This window comes from Phoca vitulina, unplaced genomic scaffold (genome assembly GCF_004348235.1).
Source record: "Phoca vitulina isolate PV1807 unplaced genomic scaffold, GSC_HSeal_1.0 scaffold26, whole genome shotgun sequence".
NCBI classification, from domain to species: domain Eukaryota; kingdom Metazoa; phylum Chordata; class Mammalia; order Carnivora; family Phocidae; genus Phoca; species Phoca vitulina.
The window spans coordinates 24,775,345-24,797,450 of record NW_022589729.1 but is presented as its reverse complement, the minus strand read 5'-3'; the positions used below and the strand labels follow the sequence as shown (position 1 = coordinate 24,797,450).

General features: G+C 35.2%; 1 protein-coding gene across 1 annotated transcript in view; it reads left to right on the top strand.

Moving 5' to 3' along the window:
* PTPRC (protein tyrosine phosphatase receptor type C) overlaps positions 1–21,558 on the top strand; it is a 119,558-nt gene extending 98,000 nt beyond the window's left edge. The window contains exons 18-30 of the mRNA XM_032422180.1: positions 2,460–2,496; positions 2,590–2,687; positions 3,391–3,516; positions 5,655–5,812; positions 6,030–6,165; positions 8,420–8,569; positions 12,440–12,530; positions 13,802–13,935; positions 14,909–15,043; positions 16,701–16,823; positions 17,049–17,224; positions 18,787–18,922; positions 20,521–21,558. Of these exons, the coding sequence (XP_032278071.1) occupies positions 2,460–2,496; positions 2,590–2,687; positions 3,391–3,516; positions 5,655–5,812; positions 6,030–6,165; positions 8,420–8,569; positions 12,440–12,530; positions 13,802–13,935; positions 14,909–15,043; positions 16,701–16,823; positions 17,049–17,224; positions 18,787–18,922; positions 20,521–20,796 (1,776 nt within the window). The 3' untranslated portion in view covers positions 20,797–21,558. The remainder of the gene's footprint in view (positions 1–2,459; positions 2,497–2,589; positions 2,688–3,390; positions 3,517–5,654; positions 5,813–6,029; positions 6,166–8,419; positions 8,570–12,439; positions 12,531–13,801; positions 13,936–14,908; positions 15,044–16,700; positions 16,824–17,048; positions 17,225–18,786; positions 18,923–20,520) is intronic.
* The last annotated feature ends 548 nt before the right edge of the window (positions 21,559–22,106 follow it).

The window sequence follows — 22,106 nt, the reverse complement described above, 5'->3', positions numbered from 1 at the left end:
CATTAGCAATTTTAAAAGACATTTCCAAATGGTCCTCCACTAGGGTTGTACCAATTTACATTCCACCAGCAATGTATGAAGAAGGCTTATTTCCACAGACTGCCAAAAGAGTAATGAACAAAAATTGTCTTGAAAGTCAAATGGTTGACAAAGTGTATATCATGCTACTGTCTATGCTGGTTTATAGGGTAATTCATAAACTTTTCTTAGAGAAAAAAATTGAAATTGAGGTTTGTTTCGATCTACGTGAATATATAAACTTTCAGTGAAGTAGGTAAAATGGTCAAATCATATTTATTTATTTATTTATTCATTCACATGATGTATCAGTTTCCTAGGACTGACATAACAAAGCACCAAAAACCTGGGTGGCCTAGAACAACATAAATTTATTCTCTCAAAATTCTGGAGACAAGAAGTTTGAAATCAAGCTGTCAGCAGAGCCAAGCTCTCTCTGCAGGGTCTGAGGGAAACCCTCCCTTGCCTCTTCTAGCTTCTGGTGGCTCCTGGCAATACTTGGCCTTCATTGGCTTTCAGCTGTATCACCCTAATCTGACCTTCTTTCCTGTGTGATTCTACATCACTATGTCCCCCTTCTCTCATAAAGACACCAGTCGTTAGAATGAGGGACTGTCCTCAGTCCGTAGAGCCCATCTTCCACAAAGATCCTATATGCAAATCAAATCACATTCTGACATTCTGACTGGATATGAGTTTTTGAGGAATGTTATTCAATCCTATACACGTGGATTACGTAAAATTATAGCAGAATTTAAAAATATTTTTTACTTGGATCGTTTATGAAACATGCTTCTTCACCATTTTTTGCAAGTAGAAGCAGAGCTGGGATTTATCCTCTCAAGCATTCTGTCTCTAGAGATGGCACTCTAACCAGTGCAAATGTCTCGCCTCCCATCCACTTTGTTTGATACATGACACTTTTTGTATCCTTGCTTACTGTTGTCTCTGCAAGTTCTATCCCAAGCAACAAATATCTCTTCCATTGACATGTGTTCATGATATTCACAATACAATTTCTTACTTTATTCCTTTTTAATATGATCATCAAAAGGCTTGTTTATAATGACAAGCAACACTTACAAATGTGAGGTCATGGTCTAAAGATAATTACAAGTATGTGTCATAATTTTAACCTCTATTTTAACTGATTCTGCAGGTAACTTCTGTAAGTTTTCACAATTAGCACTGATAAACTTTATTTTAGTACCTAGTGTTTCTTCCACATTGTTTTTCAAAGAAAATTTAGAACAGATTTTATAAGGATTTAGGTAGTCTCTGAAAAAAAACTTAGAATTTCTATTCAAATATCTATGGTAATCACGGTATTGAGTTAATACTTATTTTTCTCCACCAGAGCTGGGAGCCCCTGAAAAGCATGTCTTCAGCTTTTGGATAGTCACTTGACATATTATAGTCCCTCAATAAATAAGTGTCAAATAAGTTAATATATGAATAATACTACATCATGAGATAGAAGTTTCAAGAGGTTACTGATATTAATCCTGAATTTTTGTGGCCCATGTAACTATATTTCATCGAGTGGGCAAAGGTTATCTTTCTGAAGGGCTTCTCTGATTGTTGAAGTAAATTTAAGGAATATGGGATAATTTGGAAGAAATTAGCACAATATCTTATCTGCCTCTGTATTCCTTCTTTGCTTTGATAATAGGAATGGAAAAAGCAGACATTGTAGGTAATTAAATGAAAGTTATTGTATCTTTTATCTACAATGGCAGAGAAGGAGTCTAGGGAATCCGCAGTCTATCCCAGCACTAGTTAAATGGTAGAAGTGTGGGGTGCCTGGGTGGCTCAGTTGTTTAAGCGACTGCCTTCAGCTCAAGTCATGATCCTGGAGTCCCGGGATCGAGTCCCGCATCGGGCTCCCTGCTCAGCAGGGAGTCTGCTTCTTCCTCTGACTCTCTCCCCTCTCATGCTCTCTATCATTATCTCTCTCAATAAATAATAAAAATCTTTAAAAAAAATAAATGGTAGAAGTGTGTGGATCATCTCAGAATGATTTATTGAAAGAAATTGAGGAAAAATCCCAAAAGCAACTATATGGCTTGTACAATGGTTTAAATTGTCACAGATGGTGTTGTAAGGTTGGCAGGACATAAAATATAAGAATATCTGGATTACTTTTATAAATTGCTGCACCATCCCAGATGAGGATGAAATCTAGTTTCTAAAATAGTTTTGGGTATACAGCAAAGACACATGAAAGCCATGAATATTGTTTGTAAATGCTAATATGTTTTGCACAGTTCAGTGGGTGACCACGTGTTAATAAAATCCCCTTTAAAATTTGAAAATGTTCAGAGAAATCTGCAACCAAGAAATGGTGGATCTAAATCAACATCCTTTAACTCACAATTTTGCATGTAAATGAATAATTGAGTGTTCAATAAATGATACACCTTTGTGTGTGTTTTGAACAGGGCTTCAAAGAACCCAGGAAATACATTGCTGCACAAGGTAATTTATCTGATAGTCTAACATTCTTTTTGAAAATTGTTTCATAGCACTTTTAAGAAGATATTTATCAGTTGGCATTTATTTACCTCCTAGGTCCCAGGGATGAAACTGTTGATGATTTCTGGAGGATGATCTGGGAACAGAAAGCCACGGTCATTGTCATGGTCACTCGATGTGAAGAAGGAAACAGGGTAAGAGTCATAGTGTGAAGATTGAGGTTAGGAAAAGAGAGTGTTGAATCACATTTCAAAAAAAAACCCACACATATGTGCTTGATGACTAAAACGGACAGTTTTCTATTTTACTCAGTATAACTCTTGATTTAAACTTTTCATACGTGTAGAAAAACAAAATATGTACATACCTAAATGTATATATGAATAAAGTTTAAGTGTTTCTGCTTAATTGTGGGACTTACATTTGATTCCCATTTCTTTGCAGTATTGTTATAAGTTTAGCATATTTCAGTGTGCTGATTTCACAAGTACTTGTGAATACTTAAAACAAAACTGTCCTTGGGCAGATAGGTGGTAATTCATGTAATAGGACTTTAGGAAGCGTGAAAGCCTCCCTATCCTCCAGCCTGAAATTAACCACATGCAACCGCATCATTTTTGCTGACAACTGAGCCCATCCCCTTTTAATATGCAGCTAAGCCTGGGAAGATAATCCTTCTGCTAGGTAGTATGAAGAAATCTTTCAGGACACGTTAATGGGAAATGGAATACATTTCAAGCATCACAGCTTAGGGTGTATTTGTGCTTAAAGGAGAATACACAAATGTTTTGAGAATTTCAGATAAATAATTTTTGCTTGTTTTGTTTTTTAAAGAATCTCCAAAAACAAATTTGTTTTAATGAAAAAACAAAATTATTATTATTTTCTGAAATATAGAACAAGTGTGCAGAATACTGGCCATCAATGGAAGAAGGTACACGGGCTTTCGGAGATGTCATTGTAAAGATCACCGAGCACAAAAGATGTCCAGATTATATCATTCAGAAGTTGAACATTACAAATGTGAGTTTGTTTTATTACCTAATTTTTATTTTTATATGAGTTGTCTAAAAATACAATTATGGAATGAAATTAAATGTAAGAAATTATAATATATCTAAGAAAAAATATTTTTAACAACCTACATGAGGAAGGGTTACCTTAGAACAATAACACGAGCCAACAGGGTCAAGTTGAATCACTGGTGAAAGTAGTATTTGTCCAAATCATATCAAAAGTATCTGTAGGGGCACCTGAGTGGCTTAGTCGATTAAGCGTTCAACTCTTGATTTTGGCTCAGGTCATGATCTCAGGGTCATGGGATCGAGCCCCACATTGGGCTCCATGCCAGGCGTGGAGCCTGCTTAAGATTTTCTCTTCCTCTTCCCCACACCCCAGTCTCCTTCTTAAAAAAAAAAAAAAAAAAAAAATATATATATATATATATATATATATATATATATATATATAAAATGCTGTGACTTGACATATAAAGAAAAGAGCTCACTAACGGTGTTGAATAAATGATTGAATTATTGAATGAATGATAAACTGGCCCTTTTCTCAATGGGCCTGTTACTATTATGGAAAGAATACTTACACAAACTGCACAATTAGAGAGCTCTTTCTGCCCACAGGTCCTGTCCCCATGCTTTAATAAACCTAACTTTTTTGCTCCAAAACCAAAAACAAAAAACAAATGGCACAATTAGAGACTGCTGTAAGAAATATAAAATTCTAACTATGTAGTAAAGATGAAATGTTTAGTTTGGAAAAGAAAACTGTCAGTGTGGCCTTAGATAATAGTTAAAATGGAGGTCCTCACACATGTTATAGGATTCCATTTTTTGTTATTTTTTTTTTAATTTATTTTTTTTAAGTAGGCTCCATGCCCAGCATGGAGCCCTATGTGGGGCTTGAACTCACAACCCTGAGATCAAGACCTGAGCTGAGGTCAAGAGTCAGACACTTAACTGGCTGAGCCACCCAGGTAACCCCTAGTATTCCATTTTTATGAAAAGTCCAGAATAGGCAAATTTATGGAGACAGAACATTGATTAGGATTGCTTGGAACCGAGGAAAATGAAGCAGGAGGAGGGATGACTGCTAATCAGTAAGGGTTTCTTTTGGGGGGTAATGAAAATGTCCTGTAATTAGATAGTGGTGAGGATTTTACAACTCTGGGAATATAATAAAACATTTTATCATTTAAATGAATGAACTTTATGGATGTGACTGTATCTTAAAACGGGTTAAAGATGCAAAAAATACCCCCCAACAATTGTGTGTTTCTTCCAAGGACTTCTAAGGCTCCCATGGCTTTACTAACTACTGAGCCCACAGAGGGCTGTGGGACAGTTGGTCCCAATCAATAGTTGATGCTAAAATACATGATGGACTTAGGCATGAGACCCCCTGTCCATATATATGGATCATATGTAGATCTGGTTATATTGATTGGTCTCATTATTATTCTTATTTAATATAATTATTTCCTATCAGAAAATTACAACCAACCAAGTTTTGTTGTTTCTTCTGCTATGTAAATGTAGGGGTATCTTCTTCATACCAGCTCAGAGAAGTATGAATTACTCATTTTGTAGCGGTTACCTTGAAATTGGGACAAATGTGAACTGTAGTCTGGGGCTGAGTTTCCCCAGTTGTCTCCCTTTCCCAGTTGGCTCCCCCGTCGTCTCCCTCCCTGACATTTCTAATATAAGACGGCCTAAGAAATACAGCATTAACAGAAAAATTTATCAGACTTTCTTCACATGAAGAAAATGTCCTGGCCTACCAAGCGGAAGTATTTCAAACAGCTGTGAGAATGGCCTTTGCTTTATATCTTTTTCAACCCACAAACACCCCCATTTTTTTGGTGTGTGTGTTTGTTGTTTGTTTTTGGCATGGCAGCATGAAAGTTCCTAGCAGCCTCAGCTAACTTACCATACCTTACTTACCTCACTGGTAAGTTATTGCTTACTGGTCAGTGCATGCCAACCTTGCATGACATCTCAACTACTGGTTATTCATTGGAAAGGAAAATGTTATCATGGCTGAAAAACTTGCATGAGGACTTTTGGGTACTAGCCCCCCTTCCACTTATTTGTCAGGTAGTTTGCTTTGAAAAAAAAATCTCAAAGCAAATATTATCTCTCGCCTAGAAAAAAGAGAAAGCCACCGGAAGAGAGGTGACTCACATTCAGTTCACCAGCTGGCCAGACCATGGGGTGCCTGAAGACCCTCACCTGCTTCTCAAGCTTCGAAGGAGAGTGAACGCTTTCAGCAACTTCTTCAGCGGCCCCATTGTGGTGCACTGCAGGTAAATGAAGCCCCACAGCAGGCGCCAGGGCTATTCCAATCCTTGCCTTGAGGTTGTTAGGGACATCCTTCCCTTTGGCAATTGCTGTTTTGGGAAACAGTCTGTGAGGAGAAACTTCTATTCTTTCCTCTGCTTCACCCCGTCAGCTTTTCCACTCATTTCCCTGCCACAATCATGCCTTCACTTTTTTTGTTTGTTTGTTTGTTTGTTTTGTCAGTGCTGGTGTTGGACGCACAGGCACTTACATTGGAATTGATGCCATGCTAGAAGGCCTGGAAGCAGAAAACAAAGTCGATGTTTATGGTTATGTCGTCAAGCTAAGGAGACAGAGATGCCTGATGGTTCAAGTGGAGGTATGGAGATATGTGCTAACCTTCGATCTCTATTCTCCCTTTTGCTTTTTGACTGAAATCTTTTTGTGGGGGGAATAGTGATCTTAAAAAAAGTCCTGGTGATGGGTATTAAATAGGGCACGTATTGAATGGAGCACTGGGTGTTATACGCAAACAATGAATCATGGAACACTACATCAAAAACTAATGATGTCACACTTTAAACAGTGGGTGAAAATAGTTTTCTTTTAATTTCCTGAAAACTAAATCAATTGATAAGCACCAATCATAGTTAGAAGCATTTTGCATTAGTGGCTAAAAGTACTATAGAAGAAGGGTGATTCTAAAATATATAAACAAATACATAAATAATAAAATACCATTTACAGGTGTCAGAAAGGAAAAATAAATAAATAAAAACACTGAAAACGAATCTGGCAGAATCTCATAAAATTAAAAACAGGGAGACAGGATAGTATAGTGATTAAGAGCTCAGATTTTAGAACTAGACTTCCAAAGTTCATATCTTGCCTTTAATTCTTAACACTGTGCATCCTTTCACAAGTTTTTAATGTTTCTGTGCCTCAATTAAGTCATCTGTAAAATGGAGATAATGACATATTTACCCTACAGAGTTTTGATGAAAAGGTAATCCAAGGAAAGTATGTAAGCAAGTCCCTGGCACATGTATGTAGCCAGTAATTGTAAGTGATGGTTATTATTGAAAATTTCTTCACTTGACCCAGCAATTCTATGTGTATGTTTATACTCAAGAGAAGCACTTGCAAATGATGCACAACTAGAAACATGTGCAAGAATGTTCATTGAATTCAGCATCGATAGAATAGCAAAAAAAAAAAAAAGAAGAAGAAGAAGAAAGAAAGAAAAGAAATACTTTATTCATATCTATGGGAGAAAGGGCAAACAAAATGTAGACATATGGAAGCCCTACAATGCATGCTATGCAGTTGAAAGGAATACTCTTGGTCTGTATCTATCTATAGATGCTCAGATGAATACCATGAGTGAATAAAATCACTGAATGAAACATATAAGATACAATTTATAGAACTTTAAAGAAGCACACAAAAAATGTACAATGTTTATAGATACACAAATATTAGTGCAGAAGTATAAAAGCAGATTGTCAACCAGGAAAAAGAAAAAGAAAAATTATTTCCTATGGAAAAAGTAAATGGGGTAAAAGGATACAGTCAAAGTCAGGGAACTGGAGTAAGTGGTTAAAGAGGCTTGAACTTTATCAGAAATATGTCATTTATTTAAAAATAGTGGATTCAAATATGATAAAAAGTTAGGAGTTGTTAAATGTAGATTTGGCATAGTGTGTTTTTTTTAAATAAATTCCTCTGTTTTAAAAGATTCTAGGGCGCCTGGGTGGCTCAGTCGTTAAGCGTCTGCCTTCGGCTCAGGTCATGGTCCCAGGGTCCTGGGATCGAGCCCCGCATCGGGCTCCCTGCTCCGCGGGAAGCCTGCTTCTCCCTCTCCCACTCTCCCTGCTTGTGTTCCCTCTCTCACTGTGTCTCTCTCTGTCAAATAAATAAATAAAATCTTTAAAAAATAAAAAATAAAAAAAAAAATAAAAGATTCTAGAAAACTCTTTTTAAAAATGTGTTCTATGACCATGAGAGATTATGGACTATGAGAATCAAACTGAGGGTTCTAGAGGGGAGGGGGAGTGGGGGGATGGGTTAGCCTGGTGATGGGTATTAAAGAGGGCACGTATTGAATGGAGCACTGGGTGTTATACGCAAACAATGGATCATGGAACATACATCAAAAACTAATGATGTAATGTATGGTGATTAACATAACATAATAAAGTAAAATTTAAAAAATGTGTTCTATGGAATATCAATTTGCATTCTTTTCCTCTTAGATACAGTGTGAAATTTATTATAGTTTTATGTATTAGTGATTTGACTTGGTGGATCAATAATAATCACTGAAGGGAGTAACAGACAATGCTTTTCTAATTTTTAAAAATAAAATAGAAGTTATGCACTATATAGTAGATATTTAATCTATTTAGCGAGCTATTTTTTCCTGGAAAAAAAATCTGATATGGAATTTGCTCACATTCCAGAGAATTGTGAGAGCCAAATTCCGTAATACTCAAATGTTATAGGTATCAGTTTTCTTTTGCATACATTGTCCCAATATGAGCAAAATTATGGAGATGCATAATTTATTTAAATGTGATTTATAGGACTGTAAGTTATTGGTTAATTATCCATATTTTTCTTTGGAATTGTAGGCACAGTATATCTTGATCCATCAGGCCTTGGTGGAATACAATCAATTTGGGGAAACAGAAGTGAGTTTGTCTGAATTACACTCGTGTCTATTTAACATGAAGAAAAGAGATCCACCCAGCGAGCCATCTCCACTAGAAGCTGAATTCCAGGTAATAATAGTGATAACAATAGTGATAATAATAATTATGGATAACTTTCATTGAGGGCTATTTTCTAGTGCTGCACTATATGTTTGACATGGTTCTTGAATTTGGGCCTTACCATAACCAGTGGAGCACAGATGAGGAAACTAAGACACAGAGAATTTAAGAGAAATGCCTGAAAGTGCAAAGCTGTTACGTAGGAGACTTGTTTAATGTGTCTAGAGACTAGAATTGTGTCTACAGCCCACACTTTTAACCATTTCTCATTAAGCTGGTATAAAACAAAGTGTCAAAATAATAGTATATACCCACAAAATTGGTCCCCCAAAGGCAATGTAGCATCTCACCTTTTAAAACTACATCTGGTTTTGGTTTGTAAAGGAAATAATTAGAGGAGTTTATGACTTCTTAGGAAGTTTAACTGGCTGGAGCTGGTAGACAGAAACTAAAGTATAAATACATGTGTCCTAATCTATTCATTGGGCTATTACTCTGAAAGCTAGCCCAGGATGTAGTTCACTCATTCAGAGAATTCTCAAAGCTATCTCCAAATTGCTCAGTTGTCAAAAAAAAAAAAAAAAAAAAAAAGTTTTGTAACTTTTCTCTTACGATTTTCCAGTTTACTGAAACTTTCTGTAAACTACCAAACTGGTCAAATTGGAGAGTTTCACAAGACCAGGAACATGTTTTTAATCAAATGCAGAATTGTTTAATGTTTTGGTTCAAAGTGAGGATGGAGGGGGGGTGGAGCATACAGTAATTAGGTAACACAATCCCCCAGAAGATTATAGTGGAAGAACCAGCAGGCTACCAGAGTAGTCTTGAGTAGAAAGATGTTTAATTGCTGTTTTCTTGCTCTTTTAGCTGACAAATCAACCACATTTCAGTACACTAATCCTGCTAAACCGCATATACATATATGCTGTTTGAAAACACTTATAAATGTAATTTAAACATTCGTATGTAAAGTCACTAAAAGAAAGAGTAAATTCTGTCACTGAACAAATAGGATTAGGTTTTTGCTCTGTGTCAAGTACAGTTTTGGGCACAAGAGCCAAAGTGATTTGCAGGTGGGCATGGTGAGAGAGTGTAACCCAGGTCACAGGTAGTGACTATAACTGATAGAAACAGTGAAATTATTCCATTTAAGCATAAAGGAAGACAGAAAATGAGAAATGAGAGGAAAGATGTAGGTTACTTGGTAGATTTGGTGATAAGAAGTTGAGGCAGTTCTTGTCAATTGCCTTTTCTTTCTAAAGAGTGTATGAAGCAAGATCATCAGTTAAAAAGTTTAGGGGGACAGGAGTGAGTAGGGCAAAGAAGAACTTATGCTTGAGGAAGGGGAAAGTAGATGAAACAGTTATACCAAAGTAGCAAAGCAATCTCCCTAGGCGAAGATAGTAGATTGCTGGAAATTGTTGTTGGATCATTTGAAATCTATGGTCATGAATTTAAAGAGAGTCAGTTGGTTTTATTGTTTTATATAGAAACAGTACAAATAGGGGCTGTGTATACAGATGGTTGGGTTAAACTCATCTAGGATTTCTTAAAGTGACTATTTGAAAGTTGGAGAAAAAGGAATTGAGGGTGTTCGCAAATGTATGATATAGTGGTGGATGATAAAGAGCAAATTGGCCACAGAAGGACATGGGGCACATAAGGAAAGTAGTAAGGATGGTATGTGGAAGGTTTTGATAGAATTGCACATGGCTAGACTGAAGATACTAGAATAAAGAAGGAGGGAGAAAAGAGGTAATTTTCAATAATGAGATGGTTGAAATTGTAATTTTTAAATGAATGCTTGAAATGAAACTTACAAAGGTAGAATGGAGAAAGTGGATGGCGGAAGAGTAGAGGGAAAGGGCACAAAGGAGGTAAGGAAGCTAAGAAGAGACTAGATGTTGCATAGATCATCCTTGTCAACGTTGAAGTAACCAAGAATTATGACAGACCTGGGGAGAAAAATTAGGCAAGTCTAAAATTAAAGGGGGTGGAGTGATCCAGTAATCAGTACCTGAAGCCTCTAACAAAGGTCAAAGAAATATGACATGGTGTCAGGAAAATCAAAGTAACTGGGCTTTTTGAAGGAGAAATGAGTAGAACCAGTTTATAAGCAGAAACAGGTAGAAAAGACAGTACGTATCTTTCCTTCAAGCTGTGATGTATATGGGGTATGAGTGGGGAATTCAGTTTTTTAAAAAAGAGCTACTGCTGAGTTTTTGGTGATGTTCTCAAGAGACCCTCAGGTTTCACCTGGTGTACCACCCCCTCCCCCTTCCCCAACCAAAAAAAGTGAAGGAACTGTTGGGAGAAAAGCATTAAGGTGGATGGCAGTTTACAGATGACAGACCCTGAGTACCAGAGAGAAGAGAGGAAGACATTGATAGGTGAGATGTAAGAGACCGAGCTGTATTTGATGATAACTATTTAGATAATTATTTAGTAATAGAGCTCTAGCAAATATGGATGCACTGGGAGGCTGAGACTCGTAGCAAGGACTAAAGTGTGAAAAACCCTTCCTGTCTTAAATGAGAGTAATCCATTAGTTTTATCTATAATACTGGGTATTGGCTAGAGGCTGGGGACCCTGGGTGACCATTCTGACAAGCAAAAAGTGTGATGTTTTCCAAGGCATCAGCCTCCATGCTGTTCATTAAGGTGAGTTCAAGTGGCCTAGTAGTCAATGATGAGGTTTTCATTCATTCAGTTACACAGCAATGCATGGGGTTTGAAACGGGGTGCCATATTTAGTTTGAAAGAGTGCACCATATTAAAATATATACATATATATACACACATACATCCCATGCACATATATTTGTGTGTGTATAAAATCCTACTGAACCGTATATGATGAGCTCTTTCGGTTTAGATTACTCATCCACTTGACAAATATTTATTTAAGGACCAATGCGAAGAAAGGGTTGCAGGCAGAGAGATCTTCCAGAATAAATGACATTTAAACTGATAGTTAAAAAGCAAGTAGAAATTAGCAGAGTGACAAGGGAAAAGAGTAGTCCAAGCATAAAACTCACAAGAGTTAAAGGACAATTCGGCCCTTTTCCAGAGTTGAGGAAGTTGGATGGCTGAAGTGGAAGGGGACCATCAAAGGGTGAGGCTGGACAGACAATCAAGAGTGCATCCCTGAAGGTTTTTTGTGCAGTTGGATGCTTCCTCCCAATGATGGCAAACTGCTGAGGAGCCTCAGTGGGACTCTGTTTCGTGTTTTTAAGAGGATTAGAGCAAGTGAGATTGAAGATAAAGAGGACAGTTAAGAAACTGTTGGTGTTTTCAAGTGAGAAATGAAAGTGGACTGTACTAAGTAGAAAGAGAGAAATGCAAAAGTGTTTGAGAGCTTCCCCAGAAGAAATGATAGGTCTTGCTGACTTATCAGCTACTGTGAATGGGAGGGAAAGCAGTAGGGAAGGCGTAAGCAAATGAGATATCAATTATTCAAAGTATGAGCCAAGTCTTCTGTGAATGCTGTATTTGGAGAGTTTATTACTGATCATTTCAAGTAATGTACCACTGCCTTTTGCAATATGGATAATCATCAACATAGATACAGTGCTTCAACTTATACAAGAACAAACCATGCTATTTTGTTCTCCAGCCGCTCTTAAGTAGGAACCTATTTTGTTATATAATTGTATATCCTGAGTTCAAACTCGCCATGTCAAAAATATTAAATGCCTGAAAAATTAAAAGGAAAAATTCAGAGGCAAACTTAAAAATTATGAACCATAGGCAAAGTATGCACATTTCACAAAACTTGATGTAATACTTTTCTTTAGGGAACGTCTTTTGCCACAATAATAAACAAAATCACAACTTGCATTTTAAAAGCAGTGTTCCATTCTATTTTTCCACCCTCAGAGACTTCCCTCGTATAGGAGCTGGAGGACACAGCACATTGGAAATCAAGAACAAAATAAAAACAAAAACAGGAATTCTTACGTCATTCCATGTATGTAGCTCATTTTATGTTATTCTTTGGCATCAGATAAAATTAAACTCTTTTTTTGGATGCACACACACAGATGATTTTGAAGCAAGTTTTCAACATTTGGTTGACAGTAGAGAATAGCTAATGGGCTATTTAAATTTAATTATAGCAAATACTTTGCACCCCAAACATGCACAGTGGGCTTTGGAGGATAGGCTGTATTCAGTCTTTTCTTTCTACCAATTATTTCAGAAATGACTGTCAGAAACACATAACCTCTGAAGCTGGGAGAAAAAAGGCCAAGTCCACTTTACTAGTTCTCCCTCATCTTTAGTTTATTTCACTTATTTGCTTCAGGGTAATTGCCAATAACAACCATTACTTCCTTTTTTTCTTTCTGTTTTCTCTTTATACCTTCCTCCTATCTGAGAGATTGACAGTAGGTAAAAAATACCCTATAAACTGTTAATCATCAAACTTAACAGATTAGCATATGTAGTTTCAATACTTGACTTGAATTCTGTTATTTAAGAATTTTGTAGGATTATGTCTGGTAGAACTTTCATTTTATTCATTTGTTTTTATACATTTGCAAAACTTGTTAGTTTTGTTAAGATTGTATGTTCTAAACTTGATTTCACACTATTAGCTAGACAACCAAATAAATCATACTGATGTATGGTTGACCTAGTTAATTTCTAAAGTCCTTATAAATATTAGTTCAAAATCTGGAATTGAATATGATGTAGCTAATCAGATCACAGATCATTTGATCAGGATATTATAGATTAAAGAAATTGAGAAGCAGTGAGAAATTATGGACTAAATAATATTCTTGATTGAATAATAATCACCTGAGATACCTATTTAATTAAGATTGTTAATTTGATGTTAACAGGATATAATTAAGAAATTAGGTTTTTACCGAAGCTATTTACTTTTTCACACTTATGTATGTATTTTTAAACATCTCGAGCAGAATGATGCTTTTCCATGGAAAACTAAAGTATATGTGTCAAAGATTGAATGATTATATGGAATATTATATCTATTTGTATATCTATGGTGTTATATACCATTTTTTTCTTGGTACTTTTTTGAAAGCTTCTTTTTCTTAAATTTCTTTTTTATAATTTGTTGGTCAATATGAACTGAATTTTATGTAGGGTCTCATTTCATGTACATCAGTAAATTTACATAATGCAACCTGTCACTTCTCTAATTTCTACATGACAATCAAGTGGAGATTTGGTATTTTAAAGAAAGACTTACTACTAATTTATTTTACATAGATGACTTTAACAGAGTGCCACTTAAACATGAACTGGAGATGAGCAAAGAGAGTGAGCATGATTCAGATGAATCTTCTGATGATGACAGTGACTCAGAGGAAACAAGTAGATACATCAATGCATCTTTTATAATGGTAGGTACTTACATTTCCAAAGCCCAGGATCTAACCCTTCAAAAAATGTGTTTTAGAAGACATTATAAAAAAATCTATATTTTTTATGGCCATTCATTAAGTGATTTTATAAAAGAATGATGCACTTGGCCATAACTATATATATATATATATATATATATATTGATTGACACAAAATTTCAATTTTTAATACTATATTTTAACTTACTAAAAGACTTAAAGATATTAAAGTCTAATGTGTTGATACAAAATGAGACAATGTTTATTAGTTACAATTTATGACCAGTAGGACTCTTCATATGAATTTGAAAAATAATACAATTTGAGCAAATACAAGTATTTGAAAACATTTGTACTTACTCAGATACCCAAATTGTAGGCAAATAAGAATTTGCATATTTGCATAGCTAAAAAATTTCATTCAGATTATCTGAATGATTAAATGAGTCTGTGTCACATAACTTTTTTTTTTTCAGTAAACGGAGAATTCTAACAAGGAACTATAGTCATTCAGTAAATACTTTTTGCATATACACTAAGTTGGATTTATTTTCCAAATTTATCTAAAACACAGTCATAGAATATTAGTTTAATTTTGAGTTATCATAAGACTGTGTAGACATCGATTAAAGTAGAGACATGATGAAGATAATCTGAAATGCTTACGTATTTTCTTTTTACAACTACATTTACTTTTTCTTAAAGTTAGTTTTGGAAAGAAAAACTTGTTAGTTTTGTTAAGATAGTATGTTCTAAACTTGATTTCACACTACTAGCTAAGTCTTATCATTAACTAAATAAGTGTTTTACATATAGATATCACATTGTTTTGGGTCTAAGGATCTTAATATTTTTATGTAACAACATTGATATCAAATTAAGTGACAATATTTCCAAATGGTTATTTTAAGAATCCATTGTTCTTTCATCAGTGAGCGAGAGTAACAGAATCTCTCTCTCTCTCTTTTTAAAGAGTTACTGGAAACCTGAAGTGATGATTGCTGCTCAGGGACCACTAAAAGAGACCATTGGTGACTTTTGGCAGATGATATTCCAAAGAAAAGTCAAAGTTATTGTTATGCTGACACAGCTGAAGAATGGAGACCAGGTTTGTACTTTTAACATAATAAAAAAAAAGAGAAAAGAAAATATACCAAAGTCTTAACAACAACAACAACAAAGAATAAATTTCTTTAGTCTTTCTGTCATAAAATATCATTCTCCATTCTTGGATTACTTGCTTGATTACTCTACCCTAGGATTTTTGACCCTCCTGTCACAAAGTTACCTTTGTTCATTCTTACCATCTTCCATCCAAGTGTTGGCCTTTGGCATCTCATGTCCGGGTTCTGACAGTCTCTCACGCTACCCCTTCTCCAGTCCTACACACCGTCTGCAGATCATCTCATGCACAGCAATCCCAGTGTCCCTGCTTGCTACAAACAACAAGCAACAGACATATTTTCCTTCTATTTTCTTCAAATGAAAACCAAACTCCTCAGTGTGATATTGAAGACCCTCAATAACCAGACCCTCATATATCATAATTTCTATTCTGGACAAGTAGGTTTCCTGACTGAATCTTGACACACCATTTGCATTTTCATCACTGAGACTTAATTTACTGGCATTCCCTGTACATAAATGTGTCCTCTATTTTGATCCTTTTCTTCTAGCTAGATGGAACTCTTGAAAAATTTATCTAAATCCTGCCTTCTTTACGTTCATGTAATATTTATTATTATAAAATTCTATAAATTTAGAGGAGGTGAACCTAAGATCTAATTTGATCTGCTTAATGCCTGTGATGTGTATTTGATCTTTTCCTTAACACCTTGAGTTATCAAAATCTCACTAGTATTAGATTTTACTTAGTTTTAGCACCTAACACATTATCTGGCATATGTTAAAGCTTATCTAATGAATATTCTCATAAGCACGCAACTATATGCCTTCTCTTTCTCTCTGTCTTTTCTTTGGTCCCCTACCCCTGGACATAGGACATGTTTTATTTTATGTTTTTTTTTTTTTCTTTTTTAAAAAAGAAATAACATGTTCAGATTTCCAGCATGGAATTCCTAGCAATCTTTTCTTTCATCTAAATTGTGAAAGCCAGGAACTGAAATGTTAGTTTAGGCAGGAATGCCTATCATTGTCAGCAATTGTGACTGTAATTGGTGCAGAACCATTTGCAGAGAGAGAACACACTTTTGTGATCCACCTGCTCTTCAATCTGACCCTTTACTTAGATATGCAGTCAACTTACATAGAGCTGCTCATGGTTTTGGTCATCAAGATACAGAGACAAAACCCCAAAAGATGAAGTCTCCTTCCTCAAGGACCACTGGAGAGACAGTGAAACTTGTTATTGCAGGGGTCATGATCAATATCAGCTCAATCTATAAATTTTGAAGAGGTGATGATAATAAGGATATGGAAGGAAGAAACAGATCTGAAAGACCTACACTAGTGGTGACAGAGCCATTCCTGTGGTGTCCTGGCCACTTTGGTTATTTCTCAGTTCCCTTGATTTGCACAAGGAAACACCAGGTATTGTGGAATGGATGTCCACCATACTTAAGATAGATTTTAGAGTTTTATGGGTGACTTTCCATTTTAGAACACAATTAGTAATTCAGTTTAATAGAATGGAGGGTAAGAGAGAGAGGAGAGAAAGATAGAGACAGTAAGAGGGTCCTGAATATGTTAAAAAGCAAACAGAACACTTGTGTGGAAGTTGTTGAATCATGTTCTTTCTTATCTAGGAAGCCTGTGCTCAGTACTGGGAAGAAGAAAAACAAACATATGGAGATGTACAAGTTGATATGAAAGACACCAAACAATCTTCAGCTTATACCCTCCGTGTATTTGAACTGAGACATTCCAAGGTATGTAAATAATTTCAGGAGTATGTATTTTTGTTCTGGTAACTGATCTGGTAGAAAAATTAATATAAATTACTCTATAAAAGTAAAGCAAAATCTATATAATATTTTCAGAATAAAACTTTAAGAGGAGTTAAATGAAAGTAATTGTGAAGAAAGTATGACTATCAAACTATTAAATGGACTGAACCTTACTTGAATTAATGTTCCCTTCTTTTCTGGTTTTAGAGGAAAGATTCTCAGACTGTGTACCAGTACCAATATAATAACTGGAATGTGGGTGAGCTTCCTGCAGAACCCAAAGAATTAATCTCTATGATTCAGACTCTCAAAGAAAAACTTCCCAAGAATTCCACTGAAGGGAATAAGCATCACAAGAATGTGCCTCTTCTCATTCACTGCAGGTGGGTGGGATTTGATAAAATATTCTCTAAAAATCATCATAATGCCTGACTTCATGGTTTATACTTCCTGTTAAATTCTAATTTATTTTTTAATTCTTATTAATTCTAATTCTAATTCTATTTATCCTGATATATAAAATGCATGACCACAGCGAAAGCCTCTTGTGGAATCCGTCACTCTCTCAGGTTTGCTCCCACATAAAGAGCAATTTCTATAACTATTATAGAAATATGATAGCAATGATTATATTATAGTGCAATAGTTTTAGTCTATAAGTTTCTTAATACCAGTGTCACATCATCTTTTACTCCCAGTGCCTAAGATTGAATCTAGAATGTCATATGTCCTGGATGAATTAATGAATGAATGGCAGGATGCATGAACAGACAGGTGGATGGATATCACATTTTATTTATGCTTATATGCATTGATACACTCTATTAGGTGTTAAGAGAATCCAGAGGAATGAATGCTTTGCCTTCAGTTAACATATCTTAAGTTATATATTAACTGAAAAGACTTTAATATATATAATAATTTTTGACTTTATTAATTTGTTATGTAGACCCTTGACTTTCATCTGTGAGATATGCCTACATATCTACCTTAAATAAGAGATATTGAAAGAAGGATGCATAATATAAAATATTTACATGAAACATACTAAAGTAAATGCAAAATAAAAATATAAAGGAAAATGAGAAATGTAAATGTAGTGAGATGCTTTTAGAATTTTCAAGAAAGCTTTATTATTATTATTAGAATTGCATACACTAGTATGAAGTCCTTAGAGATGCACGACTTTCCAGTCTTTATTAGAGTTTTCAAAGGTGAAATTTATGCAGAAAGAAAGCTAAAGAAGGTGAGGTTAAGCTTTAAAACTATATGTGTTTCTTAAGATATGGCTGAATACCTATTATATGTCCCTTAGTTATGTACAATAAATAAAATCCTGCTAATAACATATTCTGTAAATTGAATTTTTATTATAATGTAACATGCTTCTTACAGTTAAGTAAATCATTGAGTTGTCCTCCTTTTAATGAATAATTCTACCAGGTATCATTTTTCCATTGATGCAGAAATGTGGACATTTGTAAAAAAGCATTAGAGAGGCAGAAGAAAGAAGGAGAGAAAGCATGCGGTCTAGTAACATACAAAATTTCTACCATATTTCTGGTTTTACTGATTTCTGGGCATGTCTTTATCTTCCCTAAATCTCCATGTCCTACAATATTTGTCCTAACAACTTCCTTACAACTTCGGATGTAAACAAAAATGCATTATAATCTATAAGGGACTAAACAGAAGAAAAAAATATGTCTAAAGCCCGAGACAAGTATTTTTTTAAACTATAAGATTATTATATTCTCAAATTGAAAATGTTTGTCCAAAAAATGCATTTAGCAGAAATGTTTTGCTCTTAAGAGATCGGAATAACATATTTACAATAAACACGAAATGAAGAATGCGTTTCATCTCTCTCAGTTTTTACTCTAATATCACTTTCTCCATAAAATGTAGGATTATTTTCTTTTTAAAACTTGTCTTCCTTTTACAGAGATGGATCTCAGCAAACAGGACTCTTTTGTGCTTTGTTAAATCTCTTGGAAAGTGCAGAAACAGAAGAAGTGATAGATGTTTTTCAAGTAGTAAAATCTCTCCGCAGAGCTAGACCAGGAATGGTTCCCACGTTTGTAAGTAGACCTCACAGCTGCTTTTGATGTGTTTTGCATTTTTATTTTGATGGTTTCTTCTCTCTCTTTCTTTCCTTCTCCCTCTTCTCCAATCCTCTACTTTCCTTTTCTTCTATTTACCTTTCTATTTTCCTTTCCTAACTTCCTTTTTTACATGATAATTCACATTAAATTATTATTAAGATATTTTATTTTTTAAAAGATTTTATTTATTTATCTGAGAAAGAGCACAAGCAGCGGGGAGTGGCAGGCAGAGGGAAAGGGAGAAGCAGACTCCCTGCTGAGCAGGGAGCCCCACGTGGGGCTCAATCCCAGGACCCTGAGATCATGACCTGAGCTGAAGGCAGATGCTTAATGACTGAGCCACCCAGGTGCCCCTCGATTATTATTAATATAAATAAGAGAACTAACTAGAGCTTGCCAGCAATTTATTGTGGCAGTTCATGAAGAACATCTCTTCAAATGATCATGAATTCCCTAATTTCTCCCATCTTTACTCCTGTAAAAACCGCCCCAAAATCAGTGGCAGGGAAAAAAAAGCATTTATTATGGTTCAATAGTCTATTGGAGCAATGAAATAGTTCTGCCAATCATGTCAGCTTCAGCCAGTCTGGACCAGGCTCGCTCATTGGTTTGCCACTGGTGATGTGCATCCTGGGGTTTGGCTTGTCCAAAATGATCCCTACTACCAATAGATTGGCAGTTGCTAGCCTTTAGCTCTGGCAACAGGGGGTGAGTAGAATGCAGGTCTCTCCTTCTCTGGAAGACTAGCCCAGGCATATTCACATAAAGGTAACAGAATTCTGAGAAGTAGGGCAGCAGTATGTGAGGCCTCTTGAGGCCCAGGCTTGGAAACTGGCACAGTCTGTCTTCCTCTGCATTTTCTTATCTAAACAAGTCACAAGGCCAGCTCAGCTTCAAGGAGTGGGGAAATTGACTCCACCTCTTGTTGAAAGGGTCAGCAGTCACCTTGCCAACAAGTGTGGATACACAGAGGATAGTAAGTGTGGCATTTTTGTAATCAATCCAACATGGATCTTCTGCAACGGTAGAGGGTAGTCTGGAAATTCGTAACTAGTCACCATATAAACTTAATCACTCACTCAGATCTATGCAGCTTTTAATTATGCAGGACATTGAGCTTGCATATAATTGATTTTTAAAAATGTGCTGAGTGCCTATTATGTGCTCTTGCCACTATGGGATCTGCATAGGCTTTCCGGAAACAAGTGACTTCTGCTCTGATACTTAGATGAATGATGCATAGGCATTCAACCAAGAGGAGAGGCCCAGAAAGTGGCATCATGGGCCAAGGCATGGAAATGAGACACCACGTGGCCTGTGAGGGAAATGAACATGTTTGGTGTTGCTCCAAGGTAAACTTGGAGGAATACCCTGCAGTCAATCTTTTAGAACTGTAAGGGGACTAAGCCATTTAAAATGTTCTTTTTATAAAAACAAAAAAAGAGTAGTATTCTGTTATCCAAGACTTCCAAGTACATGACTAGTTCTTGCTGATTTTCATCTGACATAAAAATAATTATGTAAACTTTCTTTATAATAATTACATAAGCTTTCTTGCTTCTTTCTTTTACTAGGAGCAATACCAATTCCTATATGATGTCATCGCTAGCACCTATCCTGCCCAGAATGGACAAATAAAGAAAAGCAACCATCAAGAAGATAAAATTGAATTTGACAATGAATTGGACAAAGCAAACCAGGATGCTAATTGTGTTGGTTCACCTGGTGCCCTGGATAAGGCCAATGAAGGAAACAAAGAAGATGAAGGTATTAAAGTCACAAGTGGCCCTGAAGAGCCAGAACATTCTGCCAATGGTCCTCCGAGTCCAGGTTTAACTCAAAGTGCATAGGAAAAGACATACACAGGACTCAAAACCTTGTATTAAGTGTTATTTCTATTTTTCTAGAAGTAGGAGGACAAAATAGATATACAGTGGATTTATGAAGTACATTGGACCAATTTTTGAGAAGTTTTTATTTTACTACTGTAGAAACATATTTAAGACAGTTTCGCTAAAACGTTTGTACAGTTTTATGCATATTTTAAATTTTTACTTATCATTCAGCAAAAAACATCTTCTTTGTAGTATTTGCATGTGTGTGTGTGTGAGAGAGACAGACAGCAACAGAAAGGGAGAGAGAGAGAGGATGCTTTTAAGTGAATTTAAATGCTTTTGAGAAACTTTACCCTTTTATTTGAAGAAAAAACACATTTTATACTGAACATATTAACTTAGTTTAAAGGACTATCTTTTAAATCATAAATTGTGTGTGGGTCCTAAGAATAAAATGTACATTTCTAGAATGACCTCAAGATGTCCTCCTTGTTCTACTCATATAGATCTTATAGTTTACTATTTTACTTCTAGAAATAGACATAAAAGTAGTATGTGTGTGCATAGTTACTACAAGAAAGTTAACTAAATTAACATTTGGAAATCTTACATTCCATATGTTAGCATTTAGTCCATATCTTTCAAGCTCATTTAATCTAATTTAAAATTTTCAAGCACGCTTGTTATATTCATATGGTGTTTATAATTTTGTAACACGGACTATTCTCTGTATAATATGTGAAATCTTTTGACCGAGAATTATGTTTGTTGCAGTTGAATTTAAATAAACATCTTTAAACAAATGCCATATATATTAATATTCATAGGATAAAAATAGAATTATGCAAACATATTTGTGTGAAATATTTACATTTGAAACCTGATCAGCTATTTTTATGGAATGCAACACTGATATGAGAAATATAATATTGCACATGCATACTTTCCATGTTAAAGTTCATCCTTGACTTTCACCCAAGTGCATTTACTTTTTTTTATCCATTTTATTTTATTTTAATTCCAGTATAGTTAATATACAGTGTTTATTAGTTTAGGTGTACAATATGTTGATTCAACAAGTCTATTTATCACAACAGAAGTACATTGACTTTGAATTTCTCAAATGCTTAGACTACAATAGGTGAATTATAGAAAAAGCCCAAGTGTCCATTGATTGATGAATGGATAAAGAAGTTATGGAACATATATACAATGGAGTACTACTCAGCCATAAAAAAGAATGAAATCTTTCCATTTGCAATGACATGGTGGAGCCAGAGAGTATTATGCTAAGGGAAATAAGTCAGTCAGAGAAAGAAAAATAC